Source organism: Simochromis diagramma, unplaced genomic scaffold (genome assembly GCF_900408965.1).
Source record: "Simochromis diagramma unplaced genomic scaffold, fSimDia1.1 OVJJ01000304.1, whole genome shotgun sequence".
Classification (NCBI taxonomy): domain Eukaryota; kingdom Metazoa; phylum Chordata; class Actinopteri; order Cichliformes; family Cichlidae; genus Simochromis; species Simochromis diagramma.
In genome coordinates this window covers 2,896,631-2,912,179 of record NW_024387030.1, presented here as the reverse complement: position 1 = coordinate 2,912,179, position 15,549 = coordinate 2,896,631, and the positions used below count along the sequence as shown (strand labels likewise).

At 41.0% G+C, this 15,549-nt stretch overlaps 1 protein-coding gene across 9 annotated transcripts in view; it reads left to right on the top strand.

The window, feature by feature from the left end:
• The window catches only part of daam2 (dishevelled associated activator of morphogenesis 2), a 111,806-nt gene that overhangs the window by 39,908 nt on the left and 56,349 nt on the right, over positions 1–15,549 (top strand). For all 9 annotated transcript variants that reach the window (XM_040042494.1, XM_040042500.1, XM_040042498.1 and 6 more), the window contains exons 2-3: positions 72–358; positions 12,423–12,512. In XM_040042494.1, the coding sequence (XP_039898428.1) occupies positions 191–358; positions 12,423–12,512 (258 nt within the window). In that variant the 5' untranslated portion in view covers positions 72–190. The remainder of the gene's footprint in view (positions 1–71; positions 359–12,422; positions 12,513–15,549) is intronic.

The following is a 15,549-nucleotide window of genomic DNA, read 5'->3' as shown; positions in this document are numbered from 1 at the left end:
TCCAGGAAACTTTAAATCCACTTTAAAGTAACTGAGAGCCATTTGCTTGGTCTTCTCTCTCTCTTTTCCAGATGATGCAACCTAGATAGCAGCCTCTTCCTCCGCTCCACTCCCCCTCCCTGCCCCTTGGCCCCTTCCTCTATCTTCCTGGACCTGCACCGCCACTGCCACCTGTGTTACCACAGCCATCATGCCCCCCAGGAAGAGGACACGACAGGGCCTGGGCTTCCTGTGCTGCTTCGGCAGCAGCGAGCCCCCGGAGATCAACCTGAAGGACACCGTGCCACTGCAGCTGCTGGAGTTCAGTGCGCCCATGCCGCCTGCTGAGGAGCTGCATGCGCGTTTCTCCGAACTGGTGGTGAGTAAAGATAGATTCAACTTGATGAATGATTAAGTAAGCTGTTTTCACACTCACACAGGGCTGCCCTGAACTTTTCTAGGACTTCGTTTTGGATGTTAGTTTTTGTGATGCTGAATTGCGTTGATTTGTGAAGCAAGTAGGCATCACGTGCAGGCTCTATCAAGCCAGCATCCTTATCTAAACCAATATATAGAGTTGCAGGAGTACATCCTGATGATCAAGTGCAATCAAGGAGGGTTTTTCCTCTGGATGCTGCAATGCATTAGTCTTGCAAGCATTAAACGTCCAGGGGCTTCAGCATGGGAGGAAAATTTATGAAAGTTTTTCACCTCTAAGCAGTTTGGAACTGAAGAAGCTTTTTGGATCGGAAATGAAACATCTTTAGAAAACTTAACAAAGTCTATTGTCCTTCTTATCAAGCTCTTAAGACTACCATAACCTGGATGACTGAGAACCTACACAGACAACATTTATCCTGCTTTCAGACTGCTGTGCTTCCCATGTTTGTTTTTTGGTGGAGTGGAATTGGCTTTTAAAATCCCATGTAAAAACTGGAAAAACAGAGTGAAACACTGCTGCAGACAGTTCATGCACCAAATAGTAACAGAAACTTATATATTAGTCTCTATGAAAGAGATTTGTGTGCTATTTAGTGGTTTCTCAGTCTCATGGTTGTTGAACAGAAGCCTTGCCCTTCTCCAAACATTTTACAAACTGGATAGTTTAAAGTGAAATCACATCTGTCATAAGAATTAATCCAGGATTTGTCCAGCCCAGTTCTTTTTCTTTTCCTGCTGCTCATTATACCAAACAATACGAGATCAATGTCTCGAATTAGAAGGGGATTTCTTACAGAGGATGCCTTGATGGTTGGGTGAGGCCATGTCTCAGTCGCCACTACAAATTCAGAAGCTCATCCTCTCCAGTATGCAGCCCACTCTTGCACTACAGTCCCTATCGTTGTTGGCAGAGGTTGATGATCTGGTCTCTGTGCCAGACTAGGATAACTGTACTTGCATGTGCCCATGGTGTGGACATGGATCAGGTCACAACTGCGTCAATGGAGAAGGCTGCTGTTCGTTTCAGCTGCCCTGCAAACAGGTCATGGCTTTACAGCTTTGCTGTTTCTGTCTCTCCATTTGCTCACTTCCAGTCTCTTGGTTGGTTTTGTTCCTGTCTGTCTCCATCACTCTCCTCAGATTTCCTGCTTCTCTCTGTCTCCCAACAATGTGTTGACTGGTGTGGCCACAGGACTGCTTCTGGCACTGCTGAGTGTTTGGGAATGCTAAACTTTACTGCCTGCAGGATATATCACTCCACTGTTAAATTCAATTCAGGGGATCAATGGAACTTCCGTTTATGATAAGAAAATTATTCAAGCTTATCAAAGCAGATGTTTCCCCAGTAGTGATTTTTTTTCAAGCTAACTCACAGAATTATGCCCTGAATTTGTTCTTTAATAATGCATGAGCCATTAAAGCTTAGCTGCCTGTAGCTGCAGCATATTTATTGGCTTGATTGACGAAAATTCAAGCTTAAAAGAAATCAAGACACTGATTATCTCAATCAGGAGAGAGAAAAGCCTTTCATATTATACAGCTGTGAGGTCAACACAGTAATTTCTGAGGGATTAACAGGTTGCCCTTTGATATGTTGTACATGGCCGTACAAAAAAGTACTTTAACAAATTAGGCTTTGACATTAACGAAACCTCTTTAATGCCAGCAGAGACCAGTATTTCTGGGGTAAATTAAAAACATGCCGTCATATGGGAGCACTTAGCCAAATCATGGCAGTTTTTATGGTTGATAGGACTAAGTGACCCACAGCTTATTGTGCGGTAAATATTTCAGCTAAAAATGAAACTTCCAGATTGATGTGCTGAATGAGAAGTAGGGAGGAAAGATTCGTCCCTGAGTTTAAAACCACTTGACTAGTTCAGAAAGATGATTCAGGGTTTTCTCATCGGACCACTTTTAAAAAAAAAAACAAAAAAAAACTGTAGTTCAGATAGTTGTTAGAGGGCTACTTTTGATGGCCTGTTTGCTGAGAACTTGGGTTTGTGCCTCACTGTAGGTTTCCATAACTAGATGCAACACTTAAAAATGCTTTGTGCAACAATGCAAATTACATTTTTTATGTTAGACACTTTTAAATTGGCAACATTGGCGCATTACTTGGGGCTACAACCCCAATTTGAGGCAAGTGAAGTTATAGCATCTTTGAACAAAAGGCTGTTATATGTTAATAAAATAAAAATGTATTTAACCGACTAGCATTTCTGATACCACCTATAAAGAGCAGCAATATTTGAATGCAAGTCGACTACTGTGCAGATCTCTAATTGAGAAAAGGTGCTGGATGATGAACAGAAACTTTACATCCTAGGATTTTCCAGGAACATCTAGCCTATAAAAGTGTCCGCAGGAAATTCTTAGGTAGACAGTCAGGGAACACATTTTTATTTTTTTTTTTAAAGTTACTCTTCACATATTAGCAGTAAAGAAACTTGTGTTGTAGTTGTGCACACAGTAGCTTTAATATTTAGAATGTCTTAAAATTCAATAAAGAAAAATGATGCTCCAAAATAATGATCCCTCAGCCTGTAATAGCTGGATTCATGTCTAGTCTGACCAATGTACGACTGATTCTACCTAATAATGTTCATCTGGGTGAGCTATTGGTTCTGCACATCTGTTTTACTGATCCAGGAACCGACATGCTGACACAGATTTAACTGGGCATCCAAAAGTCTGTAGTACCAGACCTCTTGGAGTCAGCCAGCCCGGACACACTGATTGTTACTCAGGCAGAGAACTGATGTGGAGAGAGGTGGACCTATGTTGCATGGTAGGAAATAAAGAAAAATGAAGAAAAACATAACATAGTATGTTTCTGTGGCAACGGGCAATGGGGATTATTGTTAAATGAAAGCCTTTCCTGAGAAGGAGAATGAGACTCAATGGAGCCTCTGGAGTGGGAGCGACAGATCTGGGCCAAACGGAGGAGTAAACCACCTCCATGTGTCCTCACATTCATAATGGAGTCTTCTGCTGTGTCGAGAGACACGCGGTGCACACTCGGCTTACTCTGTGTGTGTGTGTGTGTGTGTGTGTGTGTGTGTGTGTGTGTGTGTGTGTGTGTGTGGTGTGGGAAGGAAAAACTTCAGCTGACTTTTGGACTGCTGTCCAGTTTTGGATGACAGTGGACTAGAATAGATATAACAGACGTATAACTGTGGTGATGAACCCTATTACCTCTTATGACATGTACAGTATTTTGGCCACTGTTGAAAGAAACAATATGAATTTGTGGCATTTCAAACCTACAGTATCCATGCCTACTTTCAGCAGCAGAATGATATAAAAATATAGCAAATTATGCACAGTTTAATACTGTACATGCTGACATCTCTAAGGAAATATAATGAGAAAATATTACTAAAGGGCAACTGTACTTATTTTTGTAATATGAGACTGTATTTTTCCTTTGAGTGCAGAGACTTGTGATAATAAAATACAGTAAATTTTTCAAGTTGTTATTAATATTTTTTCTCATGTACAATATTTAACTGTGTTTACAAAAAATATACAAGAAGCTCCTCTACAGTTTTATTTTATTTTATTTTTTTATAAACATATGAGAATAACAACTCATGGAAGTAGAGTTTAGTTTTTGTAAATCCAACAATGTGCTTGGAAACATTCCTCAGAGATTTTGGTCCATAGTGAAATGATAACATCACATAGTTGCTGCAGGATTGTCGGCTGCACATCCATGATGAAAATTTCCTCTTTCACCACATCCTATAGGTGCTCAAAGTCTTTGTCATTGTCAGTAAACCAGCTGATATGATATGACCTTTGTGACATGGTGCGTTATTCTGCTAGAAACGGCCATCAGAAGATCTCATGAGATGAGCATTGTTGTTGACCACATCCATCCCTTTATCACCTCAGTATACCCAAGTACAGTAAGAAGTGATGCTGTGATGCAGGCAAGGGTTCATCAACTCTCCCAAAGCCATGTTCAAAGTCACTTACATTACTTTTTTTCACCATTCTGATGCTCAGTTGAAACTTTAGCAAGTGATCTTGACCATGTCTATATGACTGAATTCACTGTGTTGCTCACATGTGTTTGGCTGGTTAGATATTTACATTAACCAGCAGTTGAACTGGTGAGTATGGCATGTATTGGATGATTATGTCACTTGTTTTGTGTTAAGACTTTGATGTTGTGTTTGTGGGACTGCCTGCCAAACAACAAATAATCAAGTGAGACAAGGGTTCATAAACCCTGGCAAATCTGACTGGGACGTTTCTTACAGTCTTTTTTTTAAATATTTTTTATGTACTTTATTAGAAGCCTCTGCCAACATTCCTGCTGTTTCATGATAAACGCAGGTGCTTGGTAATGTAGAAAAACAGAGAAGACATATTGTCTCCGGTTTATAGCTCACTAAGCTAATTTTTGCAGAATAAGCACATGTGGGATCCATCCTTGGTTACCTTGAGTAAACACGGACTCTCCTTTTTGAAATGTGGAACATCTCAACCCGGAGAAAGCCTGTAGGAAAAAAAACGTTTCCAAGTCTCTCATGGAGCCTCCTGTTCATGATGAAAAACTCAGCAAACTCATGCAAATGAACCTGGAAGCAATCCCCATGGATTCTGACACAATAAGTAAAGACCACATCTGAAGGGACTAATGGATCACATCAGTTAAAGTACACATTTGCAGCTGGCTGCACAGTTTCCTGATAGCAAATGCGCTGCAGTTCTGGGTTCTGTTTTTTGGATCTGGGTGCATTTTAAATTGCTTTTTTTCACCAGTGCTTCAGGACTCTCACGCATAGTTGATATGTAGGCCATGTGGATTGTCTGGCTGCGCACCAAAAACATTGGCAGCTTTATTTTTGTTTATCAGGGCAATTCTCCGCTAACAACTTTTTATCAACAAACTTGAAATTACTCTCGTATTTGGGTAATTGAAAATGAGCTCTCCCTAATCATGTTGGGCACATTTCTCAGTGGTGGCAGTTCACTAAATCAAAATGAAAGTTTGGTTTCTACAAAGAGAAACCAAGTGTGAGGTTGTTTGGGGACAGCTAGACTTGGATTTACAAGTGTCAGCTAATAACAACAAACATTTGCCGTGGAAAGGTCGGCATATGGTGACAATGTGTGGACACATATGCAGCTACAGAGCTCTACTGAACCACGCCAAAGAAAAAAAATTGAGAAAATAGAGAAAATGCCACTTCATCATCGACATAGTACTATTTATTTTTGCATACAAGTTGCAAAAAACTTGCATGCCACTCGGTGTGCTGTTATCCATGTGTTTTGAGTTGAGATGAGAGAGGATATTTATACAAATTGGTGCAACTGGATCAGGTCTACTAGTCGGACATCTGGCGAGTGCAGTTCTGGCAGGGTCAGATTAGTGTGCGTCTCTCTGCCCTCTTTTGCTTTGTGTTTGTCTCTCTGTGTGTGGGAGCCTCGTTCCTTCTTTCTCTGTCCTGAGATTTGGGACAGTTTTAATCCAAACCGCACTGATCAGTCGTCCAGCTGTCCGCTGTCAGTCAATACATCTGGATGAACCAGCCTCTATTATCATCCTCTCCATGTGACTCTCAATTGCTGATTTTAGAAACAAGTAAATTTTGCAATGGCAAATTTGTGTTTCCAGGAATAGCAGACTCGATAAAACATAAATGCTCTCTCCAGTGTGGCTTTTGAGCCCGGACACAGATCAGAAATGGATTGCGTAACAGGAGGGAATGGAAATGTTCTTGTCCCTCTGGGCCACTGGGAGTGTGTTTCCTTCCCAGTGCATGCCCTGGATGCACCCTCTTTCCTCTCCTTCCTCCCTTCCTTCTTCCTATGCATTTCTCTGTGGAGCGATCTACCCATTTCTGATGCTCTCTGTTGTGAAGCCAGTGCTCACTGTCCTGTGCCAGTCTCATTATAAAAGTGGTCAAGCCCTGTTTGTACGAGGGGAGAAGCTGTAGGCTACTAACAGCTACTGACTGACTCATCAAAGCAAGGATACTCTGACTCATCTCAATGCTGCTAAGTGGAGCGAGCCCAATATGTGATGGTTTGTAGAGATGAATGATGTGACCAAATTAATTTCTCACCACGTCTTAAGACTAAAAAAGTCAATCTTTGATCTTTTCTTTGTTGTTGTTAATAACAGTACTGGTCTTTAGGAGTAATCAAGAGGCTGCGTCTGGTATATGAGGCTGACATACACACACAGGCAAACTCACTGAATCTTGTTTGGTCAATAATGGCAGCTATAGCTTCCTGTGGGTCCCCTTGAGGCCTCATATGACTTCCTGCCATCTTGCACGTCTTTCTTCTGCCTTCCTGTCTCGCCCAGAGATTGCTGGAGGATATATACGCACTGTACGCATGTGTGTGTGTGCGTGTGTGTGTTACACCAGACTAATCCTCTGAGCCAGCACTGTAAGACTTCACATGAGGTAAAGACATTCATATCCACTCTGGAAATGCCACCTCATAGACGCACATGCATTGGAGAGGATGTCATTATTGGATTCCACATTTCCCATTTAGGTGGAACCCCACACATTTTCAGTCACAAAGACACACCCACTCCCACTCCAGTGCCAGTCATTCACACATTGTAACTCACTGACCTCTCATTCTTCCTGCACATTTTGCTTCCCTCCGGTTTCAGTGTCACGCCTATACTCCACATGTACACTGGTCTTTTTTTTTTTTTTAAAGCAGAAGAGGTCTGCTTTAATGTTTTTTTTTTTTTTTATCTCTTATTTGCTATTCATGTTAAATAGACCAAAGTTTCTAATAATGAGGTGAGCGTATGTATAGTACAAGTAATGAGCCAAAAGCTCAGACTTCAGATTGCAGGGGTGGGGAAATCCAAGCCTCAAGGGCAGGTGTCCTGCAGGTTTTAGATATCACCCTTACTAAGCCTCTGGAGAACTTTAAGACATGTTGAGGAGGTAATTTAGCCATTTAAACCAGCTGTGTTGGATCAAGGACACATCCAAAACTTGCAGGAGTTCTAACCCCCCCTTTATTCTGTATCATGGGGCTCCACCCACCTGCTCTCCAAGCATTCTGTTTGCGAGGTAAAGCAGAAGATGGTTGGCTTAAAGTGGGAGGAGCTACAATGTCTTGGATCCACTGAGGGGCTTCACCAAGAGCCAGAATTAGATAAATAGGGATAATTTTGACCTCTGAATAATGCCACGGTACTCTAGAGTTCAAGAATAAAAATATGGAGCTGGAAATGAGCGGACTGGGTCCACTTCAAAGTAGGCATTTCCTCCTCTGTTCTTTGTCCACACGGCACCATGTCGACATGTATACTCAAGCATTAAGAACGTGCCAAACCAACAGGCTTTGATGTAGCCCTAACCCCAAAACCATGTCGGCCTATTAGTTAAAGCACTGACACTATGACTACACAAGGAATATTTTTAAAAGGTCAGTTGTTAGTTAAAAAATGTCTTTCCTTACCTTTTTCGCTCCCATTCTCTGGTCTGCACCCTCTGCCTCCACTCCCACACTTAATTTCTCTTCACTTAACGTTCTCCTGCAGCGGTACGGCTTTTATAGTTTCATACACAGCTTAGACTTCAATCGCATGACTCATCCCTCTGTCCTATTTTACATTCTTCCCATATGGTGGAGATAAATAATTCAAAGTCCCTGCAGACGTGTTTGAATCATCTGACGTGTGTTATTTCATACAAATTAATTTTATGTTGCTGTAGAAGTCTCAATATGTTCAAAATGTTTAACGATATCTTCATCATTACGATTGCTGGCAGTATTGGAAAACCTTCTGCATCTATTTGCTTTAGGCTCGCTTAAGTTTGTGCATCACTCTTAATCTGTTTTTTTTTTTTTTTTTTTTTTTTTTTTTTTTTTTTTAAAGGAATAGTTGTGTTGTTGTCAGTTTAAGGTTAGGACGATTTAAATAATACCTTTTAATTAAGTTCATTTGTTCCATTACATAACTGGCATGGAAACTGAGTAGACAGGAAGTTTGGGTGTTTGCAATCCCCATAAAACACTGAAATCTACTTTACATCCATTTTACACATTACATTTTACATATTTTCTGGAGACTCTCTCCTCTCATACTGATGTCATAAAATAAAATACTGCTATATTCTAATTCATATCTGGATGTTTAAATAATGCTGCCACTGGGGAAATGAAATGATTATTAAAGCAAAGGTCATTGCCTTCATTAGCTATGATTAGTTAGCTAAAAGCTAATGCACACCTTGCCTAAAAAGACCAGGCTACTTTTATATTTACAGAGTAGATCACTGCAACACATAGGCATGGTTCAGGCGCTCTTTCCAGTCCTGAAAAGTGTGGAAGTGCCTGAAAACCTGCACTCTTGCATTTTGTCCCATGGTCACCTTTAAAGGAGGCTACACAGGGTGAGCATTCAGTGTCCCTCGATAACAGTCAGTTCTGCCCTGCTGTCGTGGTATCTGGATTCAAAGCACCATGATGATGATAGCAAAAACTGTTAGTTAGACTTCGCTAACTTATGGGTCACAGCAGCTGTGATCCAGATGTCATGTCACCTGACATCTGTGATGAAGGAACTGTTCGTTCATTGCACCTTACTCTGTCCTTTTTATGCCTTGTTTCTACATTTGTTCTCATTGTGCAGCTCTAAAAAATCCAGTTTTCTTCATTTGTATGCTGAATATGGAAATAGTTTTGCTTTGAATAACTGTCTGGGAACTTCCACTCCTTTTCATTTTATCTCAGGACATTTGAGAAGCCCAACAGTCTTTAGAAACAGGAAATTGAGTGACAGAGCTATCTGTCTGCATGCCTGCATGACACTCGGAGATTGCAACTGTAGCACTTCTTAAAAAATAAATAAATTTGTCATATTATTAGATGGGGAGCTCGGGGTGAAATATGAAAGAAGGGCTTGGGAGGCCTTAGGTATGTATTTTCCCCTCTCAGACAGCAGGTGTAACAATATTAGCTTTGCTTTTATTGAATTTCCAACTGGAGCTTGCTGGAGTGAGAAGACTGGGGTACTTCATGAAGTGGAAAGTAGTTTGGTTTTGTTTTGGAAAAATGAGAAAGGGACCGCATGCTCTTTGGGTGTTGTACTGGTCAGGAGATGCCATGTGATGTGGATGTGGTATTGGAGCACATTTTAAAGGTGATGGAGGGGGGGAACACGATGGGAAATTGCATAACTGGAAAGTGAAAAGTCCTCCTTACAGCTGGCATGACATGAACATTCCTACACCCAGTCGATGTCCTCATTTTCAACTTCATCTCTTTTTCCCTTTTCCTCGATTCTGACGCAGAACAGCACCGGCAGAGCCTGAGAAGTCAACATTATCCTGTTCATAAAGTCTTATGTAATCAATGAATTATATTTAAATGGAATACTATTGTAATCTATGCTCTTCTCACATAATTTCTTTCCATATAAGACCTTAAACTGAGAGGCCTGAGGAGTCTATACGGAGAACACAAAATAGCACAGAGATCAGCTATGAACTGAGACAGGCTCTACTGCCATCTGGTTCAAATCCACGGGTCTCATTCTCGTGATTTCCCCACCGGCTCTCTGCATTAGCTCCTCCAAAGACCAACAGCTTGGACAGCAGGGCTTTGACCCGGCGAGCAGGCAGCAGGCCAGAATGAGCTGCTTTCTTGTAGCCCATGGTTTCTTCCTTTCCACACTTGTTTTTGTGTCTGCTTAACGAATAAAGACCCAAATGGTGACAGAAATATCAATTTATGTCCCATTTTACAAATGAAAAAATATTTTTTCTTTTTAATGTATGTAATAGCAAATTAACACTTTTATTGTGTTTATTTATTTAAATGTGAGTTATGTTTTTTGATTTTAGCTGGGACTCTTTCTGTTTAGAGTTTGTAGTCTCCCTGTACCTGCACGGCACAAGGACGTGCATTTTGGTGATTCAAAATTGCTTGTAAGTGTGAATGTGACTGTCAGGTCTCCACACTTGTCACTCTGTGACATTGTTCACAAGGTAGGTGCAATTAATCACCAAATAAATAAATAAAATAAAATAAAAATACATACGGGTAGAGTGTGCTACAGACCAGAGGACAAATATGTAAATCAGATTTTGGGGTGAGCTTCCCCCTTGATACAGCCGGCCCTGTAGACCCACGATGATGAGCTCTGGGTGTGAATCATGCTGCTGAGATGAAAGCCACTTGAACTAAAGATTCTAAGGCTTCATTGTGGTTTCTACTTGTAATAGACCCTCTTGAAATTCACACCCATCGGATTTTCCCCTTTTTTTTTTTCTTTTTTTTTTTTTCCCCCTCTCAAACCCACAATAATGCTACTGCTGGTTAGCCCATTGAAAGGACGAGAGATGATGTCACCCTTCATAGTGTCCGATTCTTGGAATGCGGGCCACCTCAGCCCGTCCTGCTGAAAAGCGATGAAAGCAAACCCTGCGAATCTGCCGGTCGGCTTTAAAGAGGCCCCACCTCTGCCACTGGTGGTCATCTCCATTCCAGGGGGCCCCAGGAGGCTTGCCCTCTTCTCGTTTACGTCATCATAGCAAAACTATTATTGTGAGATTAGCCTGAGCCGGAGCACAAAGCCCTGGTGATGTAGCTTCTAGTTGTCTCTTCTGTGCCAGCCCATTTCCAGAGCCACATAGCCTCCGAGTCTCTAACCCGAATGCATTTCTCTTTCTGCGTCCTTCCTTCATCTGACTCCCCTTCCTTTAAACTTTTCCTCCCCTGGCACACAGAGACTCATTTCCTGGGCTCATATGCATTTCAAAAGGTGCAGGAGGCTCCTTGTACTGAGCTGAAGAATTGAGTAGAGCAGCAGGATGAATATTAAAACACTTGTCTGTGGGAAGGAGATTTAAATGTGGCTGTGTAAACTCGACTCATTGCTTAAATGTCTGTATTGTTATAGGGATAAGGAAACAACAGGGCTTCTAGGAATGTGTCCTGAGGGACGGGTTGATTATATTATGTCAGTCTTTAAATGCTACTGGGCTGTTATGTTTGTTTATTCTTAATCACTGTTTTTCTGCACATTTATTCTTGATGAGCTGCAATAAAAACACGAGCCTGTTTTGAAATGTTGGGATGTGTGCTGTGGTGAATGTTAAAAAAAAAGGAACGCAATAGTTTGCAAATCATTTGAAAGTTCTTGTTTTATTTCTTCAAGAACATCAAATGTTGACACTGGAAAAAAAAATTGCTGCCATATTTTGGAAAGTATTTTTAAATGTGATACTAGAACAAAACAACAAGGCAATAAAGGCTGGAAATGTCTGTATTGCAAACCATCACATTTTATCACTACATCCGCAAATGCAATGTCAACCTCTAGCATGGAAGCTTATTTGAGGCTCGTTTCGGGCCTGAGCTCATTTGAGGTGGAGGCCAAGTGGAAAACTGTCCTCTAGTCTGACCAACCAGAATCTTAAATTCTATTTGACAGTCAAAGATGCTGAAGAGAAGCAGAGCCTTGTTATTAGCTTACAATTCAAAGTGTACATTATGATTGTATGGGGTGGGGTGGGTGTTTATGCACATTGAACGAGTAACTTGTAAATGTGCGAAGGCACCATTAATGCTACATGGCTGCCCATTCAGGTGATGTGTTTTTAAGGGATGACATTGTGTATTTGAGACATTCTGAATTTCAGCAAGACAATACAAAACCTTCTGCTTGTATTCCAACATGCATGGCTCTTCATTAAAGGAGTTCGAGTTCTAAACTACTTGCAATCCATACTTGCTTGTAAAAAGTCTGGCTAAAAAAAACTGTGATAAAAAGAAGCAGCTGAAATACTATGTCAAATTGAATGGGGGGAAATTTGGTTAAAGAACTTCAGCAAATAGTCTCCTCAGTTACCACTCATAGGGTATTATTATAAGAAGATGTGATGACATGTAGTGGGAAGCATGCCACTGTCCCTGTTACTGAAATATATCAGTAGCATCAAATTCAAAACAAAAACAAACTTTTTTCCTTCTTTTTTGGTTGTTGTTTTTTGCAGGATGAGCTGGATTTGACAGACAAGAACCGGGAGGCCATGTTTGCTCTCCCTGATGAGAAGAAATGGCAGATCTACTGCAGCAAGAAGAAGGTGAGTTGGCCTCTGCCGTCCTTTTTCGTACATGGGCTCTGATCTTTGGCTGGCCCTATATTGACTGGCTGCCTGAACCCACAGTTTAGGGCTAAACTGTCAGCAGTGAATGTTATTGAAGGCAGCCTTTTAACAATTTTCAATCAGCTCAGCCACACAGGCCACCTCTTTTCCAGCTTCTCATTTCTGCATTGACGTAAACATATGGACATATTATGCCAGCTATAGATTGCACAATATTTTCTGCAGGTTGTGGTTACATGCCACAACCTTTTTAAGGCCCTAATTCTCTATACGCAAGCAAGCAATTTCCTCATGCTGCCTATGAATTGTCCTCATACCGTAGAGCACAAGAAAAAAATGGTTAGCCCTCTCTTTCACCCCTTTCCCCTCGCCAAAACAACGCTCGTTTTCTTCATACCCTTCAGCGTGTCTCTCCACAACAACTCTGGTCTCACTTTGTGGTCAAACATCCACCAGGAAATTACATTGTGCTTTAGGAGAATTCAGCCCCATCTCCATCCCTCAATTGCAAATTGAATAAATAGTTGTAAACCCTCTCCTGTGTTTTTTTTTTTTTTTTTTTTTTTTTTTTTTTTTTTTCTTTGCTGATTTGTTTTGTTGGCTGAGCGTTTGGTGTTGGAAGCAGAACTAGACCACTCCTTCCACTTTCCTGGGCATGCAAGCTTGACTTTGCTGATGTGATATGCTCTGACAACCTTTTTTAAAAGGGGTAAACACACTGCTTTGTGTGTGTACGTGTGTGCGTCTGTGCGCACCTGCGTGTGTAAAAGTCTCTGCTTGTATAGAGTTACTAGGAAAAAGAAGAGTAGTGGAACTGTGGTGTGTTCAGAGGGATGTCAAGGCGAGGATGGAAACTGGAGCACCGCGACAGTTTACAATGAAATGAAATGAAATGAAATGCCAGTTAAATTAATAGCAGAAGAAGTTGTAATCTTTTTATTTTTGTTATTATTGTTAAACCCTTATAAAACGATATTAAAGTCTTTATTTATTCATCTATCTATAGATGGAAGAGGCATATACAATACATTTGTATGTGTTATCATTAGGTTTATTTTTGTGTTCACATTAGTAAGGGCCAGTCATGAACTAGATCTGTGGCGTCTGTCGCTTCGGTCCTGAAGGGTGATAATCGGGGAATAACCTGGTTTGCCCACATCATCAGTGTAATTCCCCCTTCTTATTTCATCCAGTTGAAGGACCGATGAGCTGATGCCATGGCAAAGCATCTGTCATCTGTCCGTTCTGTCACAGTTCACAATAAAACTTGCACACACTGATCCCCTAATGGGTCTTCATCCAAACTGTGCTCTTGGTCAAGGTTACATCTCTCTTTTTACGGGGACATTTCCATTTTTTTTTCACAAGAATCAATACTTCTCCTACAGTATTGGTCAAATTTTACTGAAACTTCCACATAATTATCATCAGAAGAATAAAATCATGCTCATAAGTGTGTTCACTAAGCTGGGAAAGTATTAGATAAGAACATTTGAAAAAGTGATACAGAAAAGGAGATGTACATATGATTCCTGGTACATGTGTATAAATTCAGAGTTGAGGGCCATCAAGAAGCCATTCTTTAAGGAAAGGAAGCCAAACTACACAAGAACAAAATGAAAGCAGCAGGTTTGACGGAGTGCTAAATACAAATGTGAAATTTTTGGTTTGTCGGAGTACGGAGGATGTAAGGAGAGAGGTACCACAGTGAGTGTGTACAGCCATCTGTAAAACATGGTGGAGTCTGTGTCGTGGTTTGGGGCTGCATTTAAGTCAGTGGCATTTGAAATTTTTTCAAAACTGATGGAATTATGACAATCAGATTTTAAGCTTCATTTTTCAGCATGACGACGATTCCAAACACACTGCCAATGCAGTAAAAAGCATATCTGAATAGAAAAAACAAAGGATTAACACTATCGTTGCTCAACCGGGCTCCCCAGAGCTCAGATCTCAAAGGTATTGGAACACTGTGGGATCATCTTGACAGAGAACAGAACAAAAGGCAGCGGACATTCAATAAGCTTTGACTGTTCTTCAAGAACCTTGAAGAACTAGGAAAGGAAAGGAAACACCCAGTGACATATATTTAAAATGCCATCTGAGTAAAACTGTAAAGATATGGGTGGTAGAGATAGTACATGTAGATCTGAGACCTGCCTGTATTCTTATTAGGTAGATCTACAGCAGTTGCTGTGCTATGATATCATATAAGATCTCTGATATAACCTTAGTATGCTTTGCACTTTAAATACCCTGCGTAGTAAGGAAAGATTTGAATTTCTGGCAGAATGTGAACCCACATAAAAGTTTTGTAATCCTCCGTATCAGTTATTGAATATCTCACAGAATAGCCACAGACATTTATAAGGATTCACTGTACAGTTGTAGAAGGCAGTGGAAACAAAGTTTTGGCAGCAGCCTGGGCATATTGGAACTCAAATGGTTTGCACTGTGCGGGTTCAGATGTAGGATATATTAGTTTGTCATTCCTCCCCCATCTCTGCTAGTCAGAAATAATTTCCTTTGTGAAGCTAAGGTAAAAAAAAAAAGAAAGAAAGAAAAAGAAATCAGCTGTGTACCCAGGCCAGGAAACAGAGAGCAAAACCAGGGTAACACTGAACAGCGGAAAGCCGGAGGAAAATCCAAACAAACCCTTTATTCATGGATGGAGGCGGCATAATGGAGAATGAGGGGGAAAAAACAACTGGTGTGCAATATCAGAATAATGACGTGTGTGTGTGTGTGTGTGTGTGTGTTGCCCTCACATGCACGCAATCGCACAAACATGAACCACTATATAGGAAAGAAAAATTGCATGTTATTCAAACACAAGTACAACATACAGCGTTGCCCTCTGCTGCAGAGAATTACAGCATGACAGTGATTTAAACAGAGAGCAGAATTTCCCCTCAGTCTCCCCTCTGAGACAAACACTACTCCCCTTGTTTCCTCCGGCCAACTGTCGGATCCAGTTGTTGTGGTTAGATAACACTTGGAGGCAGCCACCGAG